This window comes from Anolis sagrei, chromosome 4 (genome assembly GCF_037176765.1).
Source record: "Anolis sagrei isolate rAnoSag1 chromosome 4, rAnoSag1.mat, whole genome shotgun sequence".
NCBI lineage: Eukaryota > Metazoa > Chordata > Lepidosauria > Squamata > Dactyloidae > Anolis > Anolis sagrei.
In genome coordinates, this window is record NC_090024.1 from 4,138,220 (window position 1) to 4,159,404 (window position 21,185).

Genomic DNA, 21,185 nt, shown 5'->3' on the forward strand with positions numbered 1-21,185 from the left:
CTGCTTAGCCACGCCTCTTATAGATTTGACTACGCCCCCTCTGCCACTCAAGCTGCCTTGGCCACGCCCCTCTTTCACTCAAAAGGCCTAATCAGCCTAGCCACGCCCCTTCTAGATGTGGCCACGCCCCCTCCACTCAAGGCTTAAAGCGACTTGGCCACGCCCCTTTCTTTCATTCAAAGGCCTAAGCAGCTTAGCCACGCCCCTTATAGATATGACCACGCCCCCTCTGCCACTCAAGGCTTAAAGCGGCTTGGCCACGCCCCCTTCTTTCACTCAAAGGCTTAAGCAGCTTAGCCACGCCCCTTATAGATGTGGCCACGCCCCCTCCGTCACTCAAGGCCTAAAGCGGCTTGGCCACGCCCCCTCCTTTCACTGAAAGGCCTAAGCTGCCTAGCCACGCCTCCTCTAGATGTGGCCACGCCACTCTGCCGCTCAAGTCCTTAAGCGGCTTGGCCACGCCCCCTCCTTTCACTCAAAGGCCTAATCAGCCTAGCCACGCCCCTTATAGATATGACCACGCCCCCTCCGCCACTCAAGGCATAAAACGGCTTGGCCTCGCCCCCTCTTCCACTCAAAAGGCCTAATCAGCATAGCCACGCCCCTTATAGATATGACGACGCCACCTCTTTCCACTCAAAAGGCCTAAGTAGCCAGGCCACGCCCCCTCCGCCACTCAAAGCATAAAGCGGCTTAGCCACGCCCCCTCTTCAATGCTAAGGCCTAAGCATCTTAGTCACGCCCCTTCTAGATGTGGCCACACCCCCTTTCACTCAAAGGTCTAAAACGCTTGGCCACGCCCCCACCCTCCTCAATGGCTCATTGGCTGCTTTCTGCCTCCAAGCCCTAACCTTTGGCCACACCCCCTCCTGGCCTCTTAAAGGGCTAAGCAGTTTGGAACGCCCTCTCTTGGTAGTAGCCACGCCCCCTTTCCCTCAGGCTTAGGCAGCCTTTCATGGCACTCCACTAGTCTGGGATCTAGTAGCATTCTCTCCTGACGTTTCACCCCCATCTATGGCAGGCATTCTCAGAGGTTATGAGGTTTGTTGGAAACTTAGGAAAATGGGGTTTATATATCTGGAGAAAGAACGAAACGCCCAATCCCGACGCGTTGCTTCTCACTTAAGTTTATTTATTTATTGCTCACAAGTGTATGGAGATTGCACAGTGTGTCCTCAGCGTTGCGTCAAATGGCTCGTTACAAGAGAACGCGGAATACACAGGCGTCGGAACAAGAGATCAACATTGTAAGATGGCTTTTGTTTATACCAGGCATGGGCCAACTTAGGCCCTCCCTCCAGGTGTTTTGGACTTCAACTCCCACAATTCCTAACAGCCTACCGGCTGTTAGGAATTGTGGGAGTTGAAGTCCAAAACACCTGGAGGGAGGGCCCAAGTTGGCCCATGCCGGGTTGCGACCCTAAAAATCACCACGAAAAGCGGTTTCAGCATTATCGACCCAAACAAACGAGGGATGAAGCTGGAATGTGTTCAAAGAAGAGAGTGACAAAACTATCATACACACAACAAACATTTATGGTTCTAAATGAGTCATTCTATAGGTCAAACACGGTTGTGTAAACTCCCAATTCCTTGAACCATGGTCGGACAATACACCAGGTCCTGTATTCTCGTAACTTATGGATAATCTCCAAAAGGATGCCAGTTTTCGGTCTCTACAGCTAGCACGGCCTCAAATAATAATAATAATAATAATAATAATAATAATAATAATAATAAGGTTCTTGTGGGTTTTTTCGGGCTATATGGCCATGTTCTCGAGGCATTCTCTCCTGACGTTTCGCCTGCATCTATGGCAAGCATCCTCAGAGGTAGTGAGGTCTGTTGGAAATAGGAAAATGGGTCTATATATCTGTGGAATGACCAGGGTGGGACAAAGGACTCTTGTCTGCTGGAGCTAGGTGTGAATGTTTCAACTGACCACCTTCATTAGCATTTGAAGGCCTGGCTGAGCCTGGGGGAATCTTTTGTTGAGAGGTGTTAAGATGTGCCTGGTTGTTTCCCCTCTGCTGTTTTGCTGTTGTAAGATTTTTTTTTAATACTGGTAGCCAGATTTTGTTCATTTTCGTGGTATTAGAGTATTACCAGTATTAAAAAACTCTCTGTTTTGCTGTTGTAATTTTAGAGTTTTTTAATACTGGTAGCCAGATTTTCTTCATTTTCATGGTATTAGAGTATTACCAGTATTAAAAAAAACTCTAAAATTACAACCGCAAAACAGCAGAGGGGAAACAACCAGGCACATCTTAACACCTCTCAACAAAAGATTCCCCCAGGCTCAGCCAGGCCTTCAAATGCTAATGAAGGTGGTCAGTTGAAACATTCACACCTAGCTCCAGCAGGGAAGAGTCCTTTGTCCCACCCTGGTCATTCCACAGATATATAAACCCATTTTCCTAATTCCAACAGACCTCACTACCTCTGAGGATGCTTGCCATAGATGCAGGCGAAACGTCAGGAGAAAATGCCTCCAGAACATGGCTATATAGCCCGGAAAACCTACAACAACCCAGTGATTCCGGCCATGAAACCCTTCGACAATACACAGTATTTTCTGTTGGAAAGCCTTCGACAATATTATTATTATTATTATTATTATTACAACAGGTCTGGCTTGCTTTCCCTGTTAACAAGAGCAACATCACTTTTGGGATATCTCCAATGTATTGAAACGAAAACCAAGAATGCAAAGACGATACCGCCGAAAGATTGGAAGCAAATGAAATGTAAGGCATTTACTATTGAGCATAGAAAACAGCAGCATCCACGGTCGGCACGAGTGCAAACGAAAAGAGCGTTTGTTTTGTTTTCTTTCGTATGTATTATTGTGTGCAAAGGCAGTCAACAACTTAGGAAGACAAAACCACAGTGAATTTTAATCTCATTGATGTATATATTATATATTGTATATCTCTGATGTATATAGTGTATTTGAATGATATTGGATTTTAAACAGGCAAGATCTGTATGCAAATTGTTGTATTATTTTGTCTATATTTGTTCGTATATCAACAGCTTATGGTCTAGGACAGGTATGGGCATACTTGGGTCCTTCACGTGTTTTGGACTCCAATTCCCACCATTCCTAACAACCTCAAGCCCTTTCCTTTCCCCCCTCAGCCGCTTAAGTGAATAATGGGGGCTCATCCGGGATTCAGAAGCCCCTCGTTTTGTCCTTCTGAATGTAAACAAAGTAGCTAAGGGGGGAAAGGAAGGGGCCTGAGGCTGTTAGGAATGGTGGGAGTTGGAGTCCAAAACACCTGGAGGGCACTAGTATGCCCATATCTGTGGAAAGGAAGGGGCCTTAGGCTGTTAGGAATGGTGGGAGTTGGAGTCCAAAACACCTGGAGGACCCAAGTATGCCCATGCTTGTTCTAGATATAGATAAACAACAAGTAAACACTGACCTGGTCATAATCTACCCTGTTTCCCCAAAAATAAGACATCCCCTGAAAATAAGACCCAGTAGAGATTTTTCTAAATTGCTAAATATAAGGCCTCACCCGAAAGTAAGACCTAGCAATGTTTTTGTTTGGGAGCATGCTCCCCCTGGTGGCCAGAAGTTGCAATACCGTCCTTACTATCCAAGGAAGGGGCCTGAGGCTGTTAAGAATGGTTGGAGTTGGAGTCCAAAACACCTGGAGGACCCAAGTATGCCCATGCCTGCTCTAGGCATACATGAACAACAGCAACAAGTAAACACTGACCTGGTCTACCCTGTTTCCTCGAAAATAAGACATCCCCTGAAAATAAGACCGAGAGATTTTTCTAAATTGCTAAATATAAGGCCTCCCCCGAAAGTAAGACCTAGTTTTTGTTTGGGAGCAAGTCCCTCTGGTAGTCGGAAGTTTGGAAGCATGCACCCCCTGGTGGCCAGAAGCTGCAATACCGTCCCTGGTGTCCAAGTGGTCCAGGAACCTCCATGGGAGATTGTTGTGGTCTCCAGACAGGGTGTGGGAGAATATAAGGCCTCCCTCGAAAGTAAGACCTAGCAAAGTTTTTGTTTGCAAGCACATTCCCTCTGGTAGTCGGATGCTGTAACACCATTCCTGCTGTCCAAATGGTCCAGGAGCTTCCATGGGAGATTGTTGTGGTCTCCAGACAGTGTGTGGGAGAATATAAGGCCTCCCTCGAAAGTAAGACCTAGCAAAGTTTTTGTTTGGAAGCATGTACCCCCTGGTGGCCAGAAGCTGCAATACCGTCCCTGGTGTCCAAGTGGTCCAGGAACCTCCATGGGAGATTGTTGTGGTCTCCAGACAGTGTGTGGGAGAATATAAGGCCTCCCTCGAAAGTAAGACCTAGCAAAGTTTATGTTTGGGAGCAAGTCCCACTGGTAGTCAGAAGCTGTAACACCATTCCTGCTGTCCAAATGGTCCAGGAGCTTCCATGGGAGATTGTTGTGGTCTCCAGACAGTGTGTGGGAGAATATAAGGCCTCCCTCGAAAGTAAGACCTAGCAAAGTTTATGTTTGGGAGCAAGTCCCTCTGGTAGTCGGAAGCTGTAACACCATTCCTGCTGTCCAAATGGTCCAGGAGCTTCCATGGGAGATTGTTGTGGTCTCCAGACAGTGTGTGGGAGAATATAAGGCCTCCCTCGAAAGTAAGACCTAGCAAAGTTTATGTTTGGGAGCAAGTCCCTCTGGTAGTCGGAAGCTGTAACACCATTCCTGCTGTCCAAATGGTCTAGGAGCTTCCATTCCTGCTGTCCAAATGGTCCAGGAGCTTCCATGGGAGATTGTTGTGGTCTCCAGACAGTGTGTGGGAGAATATAAGGCCTCCCTCGAAAGTAAGACCTAGCAAAGTTTTTGTTTGCAAGCACATTCCCTCTGGTAGTCGGAAGCTGTAATACCGTCCCTGCTGTCCAAATGGTCCAGGAACTTCCATGGGAGATTGGCTATATTAATATTTCTTTAAGAGTCCATGTAAAGCGAACCACGAAGTAGTGAGGGAACACTGTACATGTGAATTCTTCTTCATGGTAAAAAATAAGACATCCACTGAAAATAAGACCTAGCACATCTTTGGGAGCAAAAAATTAATATCAGACAGTGTCTTATTTTCGGGGAAACGGGATACGTCTCATGATGGAATACACACAAGCGTGGTGACAAAAAAAATATTGAGAAATCTAGTAACATTTTCCAGCTATCATTCTACTGAGAGGGGGTTATTTTAAAGTCTTACCTTGGAATTGTGGAGTGGATGGAAACGAAACTTTGCTGCTACTACAATGGGAGATTATAGCAGCTTTTAGTATTACAGGCATTGTATACGCCTTCTTTGTTTACACGCAAGTAGCATATTATCTGGGATATCTAAGTCCGTGTATCACTCTCGAGAGAGAAACATTGCAAGGAAGTTGTAATGGATTCAAAACATTCCTAAGCACACACAATCATAAAAAAAGTTCTAACCTGCCCAGCAAGTTCCATCCACAGGTTTTCCTTTCAGTTGACAAAACAGTACTAAAAAGTCTATGCTACAAAGGGCGATCGATCACACAAGTTTGGACGACATCTAGTTTGAAAAGACCCTCATTTCCCATTTTCAAATGCACTTAGTATTTTTGAGGAGTACTAAATATAGATAATATATCTACACATTAGGTATTCTAAAAGCGACACGGCAAAAATATCTATTTCCCATCCCTCCCCGCCAAGCATGAGGTACGGACTAAGTATTTGGGATGTCAAAAGTGTTGCCAATGTTTGGCTGCATTCAGAATTATTGCAATGACTGAAAAGAGAGGCAAAAACAACACTTAGGGCCTGTATCTTCAGGGTTTTCAGTACCACAGAATGGAAAGCGGCAACATGTATACACCACGCCAATAATTCATTAGGAATGTGTGATGCAAAGAGAGAAAACAACGCAAGGATTTGAAGCTTAGTCCTATCGAGCCTTGGAACAAGCATGGGCCAACTTGGGCCCTCCAGGTGTTTTGGACTTCAACTCCCACAATTCCTAACAGCCTACCGGCTGTTAGGAATTGTGGGAGTTGAAGTCCAAAACACCTGGAAGGCCCAAGTTGGACCACGCTTGCCTTAGTTTATTTGAAAGGCCTTATTCTTTGAAATATTTGGCAAGACAACACTATTGCACTGCCCGTTTTCCCTTTCGAAGAGGACAGAAAAATGAGTCGTGAAATCGTCGACCACAATATCAGAACGAACAGAACTGGGAAAAATCTGCAACTCAAGCACCAAGGCTGTGCCTTCAAAGCTCTGGTAAAATGTGGCAAAGAAAAGAGTGAAGGCCGAGCTGCAAATGCACAGTGAGCGGGCTCAACGCAGCACGCTCGAATGCCCCAAAGCCATGCCCAGCAGAGGCTAGAAGGCTTCTCTTTAATACACACAAAGATCTGGAAACTTCATCTCATAGACGGGAACGGACTGATAGTGGGGGTGTCCGGCGGTGATGGTCAGCGTGCCGGAAGGGCTGGGAGGAGGCCTGCAAGGACAGAAAAAAAAAAAGAGGATGGTCATTCCTGCTTCTTGGCAGAATGGGGTTGGACTGGATGGCCAATGAGGTCTCTTCCAACTCTTTGATTCTATGATTCTATGGTCAGGAGCAAAATTTAATTTACCGTATATACTCGCATATAAGCCGACGCGAATATAAGCCAAAGCACCTAATTTTACCACAAGAAACTGGGAAAATGTATTGACTCGAGTATAAGCCGAGGGTGAGAAATGCAGTTGTTACTGATAATCATCAGTAGGTTAAATGTTTTTGTGTATTTACATAAAATTGTAATTTAAGATAAGACTGTCCAACTGTCCAAACCATTATGCTAACCTTCCTCAATGTAAATGTGCTTACGTATCCTTCCAATAATAATAAAGAGAGTAAAATAATAAATGTAATAATAATAATAATAGATTATAATAATAAATGTAATAAAATAATAGTACAGTAACATAATGTAAAGGTAATAATAATAATAATAATAATAATAATAATAATATTTATTTATTTATTTACTTTATTTGTATACCGCACTCTCTCAGCCCGTAGGCGACTCAGTGCGGTTTACAACCAGGTCAATATACAAAGTGCACAACACTAGCATTTAAAAACAGTAACTAAGGCAACTACATCAATATAACAGCACATCAATACATCAATATAACGTCAATACATCCATATAACTAACTCATCACGTCTCATCAGTGAAGTCATAATCCGATTTCCTCGTTCATTATTCCAAGTTCCAAGATCAATCATTTAATTGCACTGCTTAATTAAACACCTGTTCAAAGAGCCAGGTCTTCACTCTTCTTCTGAACGTCAGCAGGGAGGGGGCCGACCTAATGTCTGCGGGAAGGGTGTTCCACAGCCGAGGGGCCACCACTGAGAAGGCCCTGTATCTCGTCCCCACCAGCCGTGCCTGTGAGGCTGGTGGGATCGAGAGCAGGGCCTCCCCGGACGATCTTAATGTTCTAACTGGTTCATAGGGGGTGATGCGTTCGGACAGATAGGTCGGGCCAGAACCGTTTAGGGCTTTAAAGGCTAAAGCCAGCACTTTGAATTGTGCCCGGTAGCAGATTGGCAGCCAGTGGAGCTGGCGCAACAGAGGAGTGGTGTGCTCCCTGAGTGCCGCTCCTGTTAGCATCCTGGCTGCCGATCGTTGGACCATTTGTAGCTTCCGAGCAGTCTTCATAGGCAACCCCACGTAGAGAGCGTTGCAGTAATCTATACGGGATGTAACCAGAGTAAATAATGGAAATATAATAACAGTAATAAAGTAAAATAATAAATGTACTAAAAATAATACTAATAACATAGTAAAATAATAAATAACCTTGACTCGAGTATAAGCTGAGGGGAATCTTTTTAGCCCAAAAATGAAGCAGAGAGTGTTTGAGGACCGGGACATCCGTAGGGATACCAAGGTGCTTGTTTATAAAGCTATTGTCCTCCCAACCCTGCTATATGCCTGCGAGACATGGACTGTCTACAGACGTCACATGCAACTCCTGGAACGATCCTGGAATGCTGCCTCTGGAAAATCCTGCAAATCTCTTTGGAAGACAAGCGGACAAACGTCAGCGTGCTGGAAGAAGCAAAGACCACCAGCACTGATGTGATGGTCCTCCGCCATCAATTCCGCTGGACCGGCCACATTGTCCAGATGCCCGACCAACGTCTCCCAAAGTAGTTGCTCTTCTCCGAACTTAAGAACGGAAAACGGAATGTTGATGGGCAGGAAAAGAGATTGAAAGATGGGCTCAAAGCCAACCTTAAAATCGCTGGCATAGACACTGAGAACTGGGATAGGACACAGTGGAGCGCTCCAGCTGGAGGTCAGCTGTGACCAGCAGTGCTGCAGAATTTGAAGAGGCATGAATGGAGGGTGAAAGGGAGAAACGTGCCAAGAGGAAGATGCGTCAAGCCAACCCCGACCAGGACCACCTTTCACCTGGAAACCGATGCCCTCACTGCGGGAGATGATGCAGATCAAGAATTGGGCTCCACAGTCACCTACGGACCCACCCTGGAGGATTATTCTACTCGGACAACGAGGGATTGCCTAAGTAAGTAAGTAAGTACGTAAGTAAGTAAGTAAATTAGCCTTATCTATTCTCCATGTGTTCTCTCTTGTAAGGCTTCTCCAATTGATGGCCATTCCTTTGTTTTGTTGAATTTGAAGGCCAGACCGTAGATCTATTCAATGTAATCCTATTCAACCAGGATAGTCACAGTAACAGCACACACGACGCCTCTGCAAATTCCTCTTACCGAATGGTGAGCTCCAATATCTGCGCAAGCCGGTCGTGAAGGAGGTTGGCCTGCAGGGAGGAAGCAGAGAATTACTGAGATCCTGAAAGTATTCAAGATGTGTTTCCATCCCAGAATTGGCGTTCTGCCTCCCGCTCTTCCCTGAAAGCAACAGCCCTTTTACCATGCAACAGCCCTTGGTGGCACAATGGGTTAAACCCTTGTGCTGCCAGAACTGCTGACCAATAGATCAGCGGTTTGAATCCGGAGAGAGCAGGTTGAGCTCCCTCTGTCAGCTCCAGCTCCCCATGCAGGGACATTGGAGAAGCCTCATAGAATCATAGAATCAAAGAGTTGGAAGAGACCTCATGGGCCTTTATCCAGTCCAACCCCATTCTGCCAAGAAGCAGGAATATTGCATTCAAATCACCCCTGACAGATGGCCATCCAGCCTCTGTTTCAAAGCTTCCAAAGAAGGAGCCTCCACCACACTCCGGGGCAGAGAGTTCCACTGCTGAACGGCTCTCACAGTCAGGAAGTTCTTCCTCATGTTCAGATGGAATCTCCTCTCTTGTAGTTTGAAGCCATTGTTCCATTGCGTCCTAGTCTCCAGGAAAGCAGAAGACAAGCTTGCTCCCTCCTCCTCCCTGTGGCTTCCTCTCACATATTTATACATGGCTATCATATCCCCTCTCAGCCTTCTCTTCTTCAGGCTAAACATGCCCAGCTCCTTAAGCCGCTCCTCATAGGGCTTGTTCTCCAGACCCTTTATCATTTTAGTCGCTCTCCTCTGGACACATTCCAGCTCCAACAAGGATGGTAAAACATCTGGACTTCCCCTGGGCAACGTCCTTGCAGACGGCCAATTCCCTCACACCAGAAACAACTTGCGGTTTCTCAGGTTGGTCCTGACACACACACAAAAACCAAAACAATGGAACACTATTAGCGAGGTTTCATGTCATTCTTGAACTCCTTGACCATAAAGGCTGCTCAACAATGGAGCTCACTGCTTCAGAGTCCAATAGAGGCTCCTTCTTTGGAGGCTTTTACAGCAGAGGCTAGGTGGCCATCTGTCTGGAGAGCTTTGATAGTGCTTTTTCCAGCCTGGTGGAATGGAGGTTGGATTGGATGGCCCTTAGGGTCTCATCCAACTCTAGGATTCTATGATTTTGGAAGATCCTTCTTAGTAATTTCCAAGGGAGTAAACTTGGAGAAACTCTGTGCTTCTTGAATACACAGCATAATAATAATCTATATAAATAAAAATGTCATGTTCGTTTGTGGGATTAACATAACTCAAAAACCACTGGGCGAATTGACACCAAATTTGGACACAAGACACCTATCAGGCCAACGAGTGACCATCACTCATAAAAACACTGAAAAACACAACAGAAGAGACTTAAAAAGCCAAAAAACAAAAAATACATTACAACACATGCACATAACCACAGAAATACACATACACATACATATGTATGCACGCAAAACACATATACACAGACTGGGCCACAGCAACATGTAGCAGAGGACGGCTAGTAATAATAATAATAATCATCATCATCATCATTATCATCTTTATTTATACTCCCCGATGGGGACTTGGGGCGGCTTACATGAGGAACTGGGATGAATGTTGTTGTTCATTCGTTCAGTCGTCTTCGACTCTTCGTGACCTCATGGACCAGCCCATGCCAGAGCTCCCTGTCAGCCATCACCACCCCCAGCTCCTTCAAGGTCAGTCCAGTCACTTCAAGGATGCCATCCATCCATCTTGCCCTTGGTCGGCCCCTCTTCCTTTTGCCTTCCACTTTCCCCAGCATAATTGTCTTCTCTAGGCTTTGCTGTCTCCTCATGATGTGGCCAAAGGACTTCCACTTTGTCTCTCGTCTCCTTCCCTCCAGTGAGCTTTAGTCGGGCTTTATTTCCTGGAGGATGGACTGGTTGGATCTTCTCGCAGTCCAAGGCACTCCCAGCACTTTCTTCCAACACCATAGTTCAAAAGCCTCTCTCTTCCTTCGCTCAGCCTTCCCGAAGGTCCAGCTCTCCCATCCGTAGGTGACTACAGGGAAGACCATGGCTTGGACTAGGCAATGGATCTTTGTTGCCAGTGTGATGTCTCTACTCTTTACTATTTTATCGAGACTGGACACTGCTCTCCTCCCAAGAAGTAAGCGTCTCCTGATTTCCTGGGATGAATACTTGTAGCTATAAGCAGGGACCAGTCTTGTCTCACAATAGCAACACACCTGACATGTTACTGTGTCGTTCTTCGATTTTCCCATGCCCATGGGGTAATCCAGAATCAGAAAGTGACACTCAAAATCAATGCTCTTCAAACTTTGGCCCTCCAGGTGTTTTGGGCTTCAACTCCCACCATTCCTAACAGCCTTTTGGTGGGGATGAGAGACAGGGCCTTCTCGGCAGTGGCCCCCCGTCTGTGGAACTGTCTCCCTGAGGACATCAGGTTGGCCACCTCCCTCCTGTCCTTTAGCAGACAACTGAAGACCTGGCTCTGAGGTCAGGTGTTCGATTAGAGGCCAGTGGCAATACAAAAAGGAAATTTGGATTTTGCGACATGGATTCTCCCGGCTCGGCTTGGTTTTACTGGCACGTTAATCTATTACAGTGTTTCTCAACCTGGGGGTCGGGACCCCAATGGGGGTTGTGAAGTGGTGTCAGAGGGGTCGCCAAAGACCATCAGAAAACATAGTATTTTCTGTTGGTCATGGGGGTTCTGTGTGGAAAGTTTGGTCCAATTCTATCATTGGTGGGGTTCAGAATGCTATTTTATTGTGGGTGAACTATAAATCCCAACAATTACAACTCCCAAATGCCAAGGCCTATTTTCTCCAAACTCTACCAGTGTTCACATTTGGGCATATTGAGTATCCGTGCCAAGTTTGGTCCAGATCCTTCATTGAGTCCACAGTTGTCTCTGGATGTAGATGAACTACAACTCCAAAATTAAAAGGTCAATGCCCACCAAACCCTTCCAGTATTTTCTCTTGGTCGTGGGAGTTCTGTGTGCCAAGTTTGGTTCAATTCCATCGTTGGTAGAGTTCAGAATGCTCTTTGATTGTAGGTGAACTATAAATCCCAGCAACTACAACTCCCAAATGTTAAAGTCTATGATCCCCAAACTCCAGCAGTGTTCACAATTGGGCATATTGAGTATTTGTGCCAAGTTTGATCCAGATCCATCATTGCTTGAGTCCACAGTGTTCTCTGGATGTAGGTGAACTACAACTCCAAAAAACTCAAGGTCAATGTCCACCAGAGCTTCCCAGTATTTTCTCTTGGTCATGGGAATTCTGTGTGCCCAGTTTGATTCAATTCCATCATTGGCGGAGTTCAGAAGGCTCTTTGATTTTAGGTGAACTATAAATCCCAGCAACTCCAGCATTACCAAATGACAAAATCAATCACCCCCAACCTCACCAGTATTCAAATTTGGGAGTATTGGGTATTTGTGCCAAATTTGGTCCAGTGACTGAACATACATCCTGGATATCAGATATTTACATTACAATTCATAACAGGAGCAAAATTACAGTTGTGAAGTAGCAACGAAAATAATCTTATGGTTGGGGGTCACCACAACATGAGGACCTGTACTAAGGGGTCGCGGCATTAGAAAGGTTGAGAACCACTGCTCTATTAATTTATTGTTAAATTTTACTGATGATCTTGTACAGTGTTTTAAAATGATTTTATTGTGAATTGTAATTTTTATGGTATTTATACTGTTAGCATCCTCTGATGCTCATGTGAGGCCGCGATGAGACCCCCTTGTGGGGAGAAGGGTGGGATAGAAATATAGGAAATATATGAAATAAATGAATAAATAAATATAGATTTTGAACCCATGGCTCAACTGAGTCCTATTCTCCAGAGCATCAGAAAACAAGCTTGCGCCTTCCAAATATCCCCTTCTCTCAGTTGTCCCTTCTCCAGCCTCACCTTGTTTTCGCACTGCGCCGCAATCTCTTCAAAGGGAGCCTTCTGGAATTTCTCGATCACTTGGCGCCTCTTCTCCTTCTCCTGCTCTTCAAGGCCGGTGTTGTCTTTGGGAAAAAGAAAATTAAGAGGCAGCATTAGAGGAAGCGACGGGACAGGAGTAAAGTATCTCCCTATGAACCATCCAGGTGCTTAAGATCGTCTGGAGAGGCCCTGCTCTCGGTCCCACCCCCTTCGCAGATGCGATTGGCAGTAATGAGAGACAGGGCCTTCTCAGAGGTGGCCCCTTGGCTATGGAACGCCCTCCCTAGGGATATTTGATTGCTCCCCTCCCTCCTAGCATTTCAAAAGAGTCAAAACCTGGCTGTTTGAGCAGGCATTTGCAGACGCAGTGTAACAGACTAATTGAGATCGATGGAACAATTGGAGGATGCGACGGAAAAATGATTTTAGTGATGAAATGCTGAGGACTTGTGCTTTATGGTTTTTATTGTTTAATTGCTTTTATATGGTTTATATTATTTGTAATGCTTTTAACTGTATTTTATGTTGTTTAGGGGCATTGCCAACTGTAAACCACCTCGAGTTGCCTCTGGGTTGAGAGGGGCGGTATACAAATATGATAAAAATAAATAAATAAATAAATTCATTGGAGAGTCTTAAAGGAAGGTTGTGCTAGGAAGCTAGAATGTGGCTGCCTCCTTCCTCCAGCCAAGGAAAACTCATAATAATAATAATAATAATAATAATAATAATAAACTTTATTTATATACTGCTCTCCATCTTCCCGAGGGGACTCAGAGCGGTTCCCAGGTAACATCACAAAACATACAAAGTAAAACAACATACCCATAAGATTCACAAAACAATATAAGCATAAAAATTGTCGCCATAACACACATATTAAAAGTAATCCTGTCTGTTCAAGGCATTTTCAAAATTTAAAAAGGCCGGGCCAAGATTAGTGCAAGCCCAAAAATTCTAGGGAGGCCGGGAATTAAGTGCAATGCTATGGCAGGCAACAATAATATTAGGTACGGGTCTGTGGCTGTTCATTCCGGGGCCGATTAAAACAAGTAATCTGGGTAGGAAGAATAAAGCCGTATTCAACAATGTGTAAGACTCAGTTAGAACTGGTCATTTTCAAAGGCTTGTTGAAACCACCAGGTCTTCAAGCTCTTACGAAAGGAGGGGAGGGATGGGGCCTGTCTTATTTCCCTTGGAAGGGCGTTCCAGAGGTGGGGGGGGGGGCACCACCGAGAAGGCCCCCTCTCCTCTTCTAGCAAGGTTTTAGGAATCTATTATGCTGGGTATTAATGGGATGCTATCTTGTTTATTTTCATAGAATCATAGAATCAAAGAGTTGGAAGAGACCTCCTGGGCCATCCAGTCCAACCCCATTCTGCCAAGAAGCAGGAATATTGCATTCAAATCACCCCTGGCTGATGGCCATCCAGCCTCTGTTTAAAAGCTTCCAAAGAAGGAGCCTCCACCACACTCCCTCCGGGGCAGAGAGTTCCACTGCTGAACGGCTCTCACAGTCAGGAAGTTCTTCCTCATGTTCAGATGGAATCGCCTCTCTTGTAGTTTGAAGCCATTGCTTCTTTGCATCCTAGTCTCCAGGGAAGCAGAAAACAAGCTTGCTCCCTCCTCCTCCCTGTGGCTTCCTCTCACATATTTATACATGGCTATCATATCCCCTCTCAGCCTTCTCTTCTTCAGGCTAAACATGCCCAGCTCCTTAAGCCGCTCCTCATAGGGCTTGTTCTCCAGGCTATTGATCATTTTAGTCACCCTCCTCTGGACACATTCCAGCTTGTCAATATCTCTCTTGAATTGTGGTGCCCAGAATTGGACACAATATTCCAGTTGTGGTCTAACTAAAGCAGAATAGAGGGGTAGCATTACTTCCCTAGATCTAATATGCTGTGTATTAATGGGATGATATCTTGTTTATTTGCTTGGCCTCATGTAAGCCGCACCGAGTCCCTTGGGGAGATGGTAGCGGGGTACAAATAAATAATAATAATAATTATTATTATTTATTTATTTATTTATTTATTTATTTACGGCGCTTATATGCCGCCCTTCTCACCCCGAAGGGAGCTCAGAGCGGCTTACAATATATATTTTCATACAATATATTATATTATTAACAAAGTACAATATCAGTATATATTACTATATTGCACTATACCATTATATTTTAATATTATTATTATTATTATTATGTCTTTTACTGGATTTTAAAACTGCAATGATTCTATGGATTGCTCAATTGCATTTTAAAAAGTTCTCTCTCTCCCTCTCTCAAAAGATTAGATATCTTCCTACACATTTTAATATTTTGTAAGCTGCCTTTGAGAAAAGGGTTAGATATAAAGGAGGCCCTTCTGTCTCTCCAAAAGCTGCTGGGAGGACACAATTAGATGGTGGTCTGTTTACCTATTGCCTTCTTCAGAGCTTCAAAGGTGATTTCTTCCGTGTTGTTGACCTGGAAGAAATAGCGTGCCTTTAATTTGTTTACATCACAAACACAGCAGAGACATAAACCCAAGGGATTATTCAGAAATGGGAGCTAAAGTCCAAAACACCAGGAGGGCCCAAGTTTGCCCATGCCTGATTTAGAGATTCCTAAAGAGAATACATGAATCAAATGGGCCAATATGGAGGGCCATAGAATCATAGAATCGAAGAGTTGGAAGAGACCTCATAGGCCATCCAGTCCAACCCCATTCTGCCAAGAAGCAGGAATATTGCATTCAAAGCACCCCTGACAGATGGCCATCCAGCCTCTGTTTAAAAGCCTCCAAAGAAGGAGCCTCCACCACACTCCAGGGCAGAGAGTTCCACTGCTGAACGGTTCTCACAGTCAGGAAGTTCTTCCTCATGTTCAGGTGGAATCTCCTCTCTTGTAGTTTGAAGCCATTGTTCCGCGTCCTAGTCTCCAAGGAAGAAGAAAACAAGCTTGCTCCCTCCTCCTCCCTGTGGCTTCCTCTCACATATTTATACATGGCTATCATATCCCCTCTCAGCCTTCTCTTCTTCAGGCTAAACATGCCCAGTTCCCTAAGCCGCTCCTCATAGGGCTTGTTCTCCAGACCCTTGATCATTTTAGTCGCCCTCCTCTGGACACATTCCAGCTTAGGGTCAATATCTCTCTTGAATTGTGGTGCCCAGAATTGGACACAATATTCCAGATGTGGTCTAACCAAAGCAGAATAGAGGGGTAGCATTACTTCCTTAGATCTAGACACTATGCTCCTCTTGATGCCGGCCAAAATCCCACTGGCTTTTTTTGCCGCCACATCACATTGTTGGCTCATGTTTAACTTGTTGTCCATGAGGACTCCAAGATCTTTTTCACACGTACTGCTCTCGAGCCAGGCGTCACCCATTCTGTATCTTTGCATTTCATTTTTTCTGCCAAAGTGGAGTATCTTGCATTTGTCTCTGTTGAACTTCATTTTGTTAGTTTTGGCCCTTCATCTCTCTAATCTGTCAAGATCGTTTTGAATCCTCCTGTCCTCTGGACTATTGGCTCTCCCTCCCAATTTGGTGTCGTCTGCAAACTTGATGATCATGCCTTCTAGCCCTTCATCTAAGTCATTAATAAAGATGTTGAACTGCACTTCTTGCCCAGTTTGCCACGAGATCTGACAGAACACCCCTACCTTGTCTTCTGTGCCAGGAAGGATGTCCACCTGAATCGACACAGTGTCCACAATACTCTTCCGCCGGGAGAGCCTGTCTTCATCTGCAGAGGGACAGAATCCTTATGAAAAGAGGACTTGTCTTGTTTACAAAGAGGCGACTCAGGACGGCGAACAAGTCAGCACAATTCGATGCCACATACAAAATACATACATTAGTAAAAGTAAAAGAAACATCACAAAGCATTTAGAAGCATAAGAACAATAAACACTAAAAAATATACCATGCAGCTGTGGACAAGTCTACATAGGGATCCCCAAACGCAGCAGCATTGCCCAAACACGAATCAAGGAGCACCTCCTTCCAACAGACAAGAGTTCTTTCTCCCTCCCTGGTCATTCCACAGATATATTTATTTCGTATGTGGACAATTTCAAAAGAAAGGAGGAAACCATGAAAATTAACAAAATCTGGCTCCCAGTATTAAAAAAAATCTCTAAAATTAGAACAGCACAACAGAGGGAAAACAATCAGGGACATCTAATCACCTCTCAACAAAAGATTGCCCCAGGCACCGCCAGACCATCAAATGCTAATCAAGGTGGTCAGTTGAAACATTCACACCTGCCTCCAACAGACAAGAGTCCTTTGTCCCACCCTGGTCATTCCACAGATATATAAACCCAATTTTCCTAGTTCCAACAGAACCTCACAACCTCTGAGGATGCTTGCCATAGATGCAGGCGAAAGGTCAGGATAGAGTGCTTCTAGAACATGGCCATATAGCCTGACGAAACCTACAACAACCTAGTGATTCCAGTCTCAAAGGCTTTGATAATACATTGTAATGCACACTTGTTTTTGGCCAAAGAGCACACTTCCTACCACTGCATAATACATTCTCCAGCAAATACTTTTTTTTAGTTTCAGGGTTTTGACAATTGAGCTGCGCATTAGATTCGATTGTGAATTAAACTCAAGTCAATGCAGGTACTTATTTATACCTAGTTGCGTGCTTCTAAGTTTCCAGCACAAACCTGGGGGACCTCCATGGCAGCCTCGGAGTATGTTAAGGTACTTGATTTATTCATGGCCAGGCTGAAAAGAGGCAGATCGGGAGGGAGGTGGGTGAGAAGACAACCTCCAGGAATAAAAATGACTTGACAGGAAGTTGAAGGGCAGCCAGAGGTGCATTTCCACCTGCAAATGTCATCCACGGGCACATGCGACTACTCACCTGTGACCTGGGGCACGTAAGGCACCGAGAGCCTCTCCACACTGTATCCACTCCCGCCCAAGGACTCCACAATCTTGTGAGTCAGGAAAAACAAGGTCTTGTCATCCTTGTCTAAGGTTTTGGGGAGACTGTTTAAAATACACATGTTGGGGAGAGGGAGAGAGAAAAATAAACAGGAAATCAAGACATTGCAAGCAAGGTAATCAACCATCCATGTCATTTACGGAAGGTGGCTTCTCCAGAGTTCCAGCTGGCCTACCCACCGGTCTTGCAACCCCCTCACTATTAAGAATCATAAAATTGTAGACTTGGAAGGGACCCCCAAAGGTCATCCAGCTCAACTCATTCTGCCAAGAAGACTCGATGCAAGCCTTCCCAATTGAAGCTGAATCCAGACAAGACAGAGGTCCTACTGGTCAGTCTCAAGGGCATAGGGTGACAGCCTGTGTTAGACGGGGTTCCACTCCCCCTGAAGACGTAGGTTTGCAGCTTGGGAGTGATCCTGGACTCATCGCTGAGCCTGGAACCCCAGGTCTCGGCGGTGGCCGGGAGAGCTCTTGCACAATTAAAACTTGTGTGCCAGTTGCGCCCGTACCTTGGGAAGTCGGATCTGGCCACAGTGGTCCACAGTGGTCTTGTTACATCCTGAATAGATTACTGCAACGCACTCTACGTGGGGTTGCCTTTGAAGACTGTTCGGAAACTTCAATTAGTCCAGCGGGCGGCAGCCAGATTAGTCACCGGAGTGTCATACAGGGAGCATACCACCCCCCTGCTATGTCAGCTCCACTGGCTGCCGATCCGGTTCTGAGCACAATTCAAAGTGCTGGTTTTGACCTACAAAACCCTTTACGGCTCCGGTCCAGCATATCTGTCTGAACGTATCTCCTTCTACGTCCCACCTCGGAGTTTGAGATCTTCTGGGGAGGCCCTGCTCTCGACCCCACCTCTATCACAAGTGAGATTGGTGGGGACGAGGAGCAGGGCCTTCTCAGTGGTGGACCCTCACCTGTGGAATTCACTCCCGGGGGAAATTATGTCATCGACATCCCTCTCTTTCAGAAGGAAATTAAAAACATGGTTGTGGGACCAGGCTTTCGGGCAATCTGGCGGTTAGATAAGGACAATGACGACCAGAATCGATAGTACTTGACATGTGGAATGAATTTACAGACTCTGAGATGGCGAACGCTGAGCATTAGATTGTTTTTGTTGATTTTGATGTATAAACTGACTGCCTTAATTGTTATAATTGCTGTTTACATGTTTTATCCATTGTTATGTTTATGCTGGCATCGAATTGTGCTTTTGTAAGCTGCCCTGAGTCCCCCCTCAGGGGTTGAGAAGGGCGGGGTAGAAATGCGCGAAATAAATGACAGCCAGCTGCTGTTTGAAAATCCTGAGGAGGCACCACCACACGCCAAGGCAGAAGCACATTCCGCTGCCAAACAATTCCCACCAGGAAGTTCTTCCTAATGTTTATGCAGAATCTCTTCTCCTGCCATTTGAATTCTTTGTGTCCCAGTCTCTGGAGCAACAGAGAGGCTTGTCCTCTCCTCAATATGACCCCCATGCCCATATTTAAACATGACTCTTATAACGGTGTGGAGGACAGATTTATTTGGGAATAAAAATCCCAAAAGCAGAACATCACTTAGATTGGAATGTGGCTTCTGTGATTAAAGGCCCAAAATAAAAGCTGCGCTAAGCTGGAACTTTCTTCTGCCCGAAAAACCCTTTTGAAAACCCATTGGCCACCACCAAACTTAAAAAGCACTGATAAGCCCTTGACTTATTTGAGGTATCTTAGGCAAGAGTATGTTGGATTAGCCCTCAGGCTTGTGTTTCTGAGGTAACACTAAAAGATTGTTCTTTAAACTATATGCTGCCACCATAGACTCTTGTTTGCTGCAGGAAACTGCTTTTAAAACTTCCCCCACAGAGGCACACGTGAGGCAGTTGATGTGAACAACAAAACAATGGTGTTTAGTTAAGAGAACTGGAACAATTCAGGTTTAAAGCTTAGCTGTTTCAAAATACAGACTTAAAGGCGTGTGGTTACTTTAAACAGTTCAGAGTTAGTTACACATGAAACACTTTGCTCTTCCTCCTTAGATTACTGACATGATGGCTTCTCTGACAGTAATTTCTAAATTACTCTTCCACACAGACAGTCTTTGTCTTTTGGGATCTGTCTCTCCACTCCCCAGCTATCCTTCCCAAATAGCTGTAATCTTCTCACTAGCTATCTCTGCTAGCCAACTGACCAATCTCAGGCCTCTCTCTCCCTAACCATCTTCACCACTCCAAACTCTAACACCTTCTCCCTTTGACACCCAGGTTCAATCTCCCTGACAGGGTTTCAAAACCTTCCCTTAAAGTCATTTTTTTCCATTTGCCCACTCTCACTCAGCCAATTACAGTCCTCCCTCATTTCCCTCCAAAGCTGCTCTTTCTAAACAGGAAAGAGTAACTCAAATTGATTCCCCCGGCACCCTTTCCAAAATGGATGCCGAACTTCTTGTGCCTACTTTTCTAGGCTTTTCATAGCCTAACAGGTAGAGAATTCACGACAACTCTCATCTTCTTTGAGCCTTCTTTTAGAATCCTAGAATCCTAGAGTTGAAAGAGACCTTGGGGGCCATCCAGTCCAACCCCATTCTGCCAAGAAGCAGGAATATTGCATTCAAATCACCCCTGACAGATAGCCATCCAGCCTCTGCTTAAAAGCCTCAAAAGAAGGAGCCTCCAAGATAAACATTCCTAGCTTCCTTGGCTGTTCTTCAGAGGGATTCGCAGCTTCCAGAGGTTTCACCCTTTTTCTAGACACCTTCCATCTTGTCAAGAGAAGGGTGACCAACCAGTTAGGAATTTGCTTGTTCCCCAAAACTTCCCTCAAGGACCCTTCTTAAAACCCAGGGTTTGCGGAAAGCAACAGCAACCCACTTCTGCACTAATCTTGCAAAGAAAGCCCCATGAGAGGCGAGGCGAAGACACATAACAAAAATTCCTTCAAATGTGACAATGAAGAAGAAATATTTCTGTCAAAATAACTAAGAATCAACATTGTTTTTAGATATTAAAGCATTATTTATAAACATTTAAAAAACAACCTTTACCTGTATTTGTCTCGGAATACGGTTTCTGGCAAAAAGTATGGGGCTTCTATTGTTCTAGTTTCAATGACCTGGAAGAGAGAAAGGAGTGTGGACTCAGACAAAACAGTTCAAAGCAGATCTTGTGGGATTTTTCTGCCTTGATATTCTGGATTATATAGCTGTGAGGAAGGGCCCAGACAGACAGATTTCTATCCTGCCTTTTTCTGAGTATAGGGAGTCAGGGTGGCCTTGACCTGGCTTTTTGTTGCCACACACCTTGCTGATGTGCTGACAGAAGGCAGGGACGGCAATCATCTGGCTCAGGAAATTCAGGTAGGCGGCAACCAGAGCCATGATGCTACAGCGGCTGAACATTGGCAAGTTGTCCTCATTAAGAATGGCAGTGTCCTTAGAGGAAAGAGAGAAGTCAGGTAGAAGGAGCGTGAGAATAATGGACAGCAGAATTAACACTCTTTCCTCAAGACTTTTCTG

The 21,185-nt window shown here is 45.0% G+C and overlaps 1 protein-coding gene and 1 long non-coding RNA gene across 2 annotated transcripts in view; both read right to left on the bottom strand.

Moving 5' to 3' along the window:
• Positions 1–3,501: 3,501 nt before the first annotated feature.
• LOC137096903 (uncharacterized) lies at positions 3,502–5,979 on the bottom strand. The gene is made up of 2 exons (XR_010909785.1): positions 4,010–5,979; positions 3,502–3,828 (listed from the first exon to the last, which is right to left on the bottom strand). It is a non-coding gene; the product is annotated as an uncharacterized lncRNA (long non-coding RNA).
• A 20-nt stretch (positions 5,980–5,999) lies between these two features.
• Positions 6,000–21,185, bottom strand: part of LOC132775170 (protein EFR3 homolog A) — an 81,857-nt gene continuing 66,671 nt past the window's right edge. The window contains exons 17-24 of the mRNA XM_060776003.2: positions 20,970–21,101; positions 20,715–20,782; positions 17,596–17,723; positions 16,379–16,461; positions 15,150–15,198; positions 12,708–12,811; positions 8,763–8,812; positions 6,000–6,470 (exon numbers count right to left, since the gene is read on the bottom strand). Of these exons, the coding sequence (XP_060631986.2) occupies positions 6,365–6,470; positions 8,763–8,812; positions 12,708–12,811; positions 15,150–15,198; positions 16,379–16,461; positions 17,596–17,723; positions 20,715–20,782; positions 20,970–21,101 (720 nt within the window). The 3' untranslated portion in view covers positions 6,000–6,364. The remainder of the gene's footprint in view (positions 6,471–8,762; positions 8,813–12,707; positions 12,812–15,149; positions 15,199–16,378; positions 16,462–17,595; positions 17,724–20,714; positions 20,783–20,969; positions 21,102–21,185) is intronic.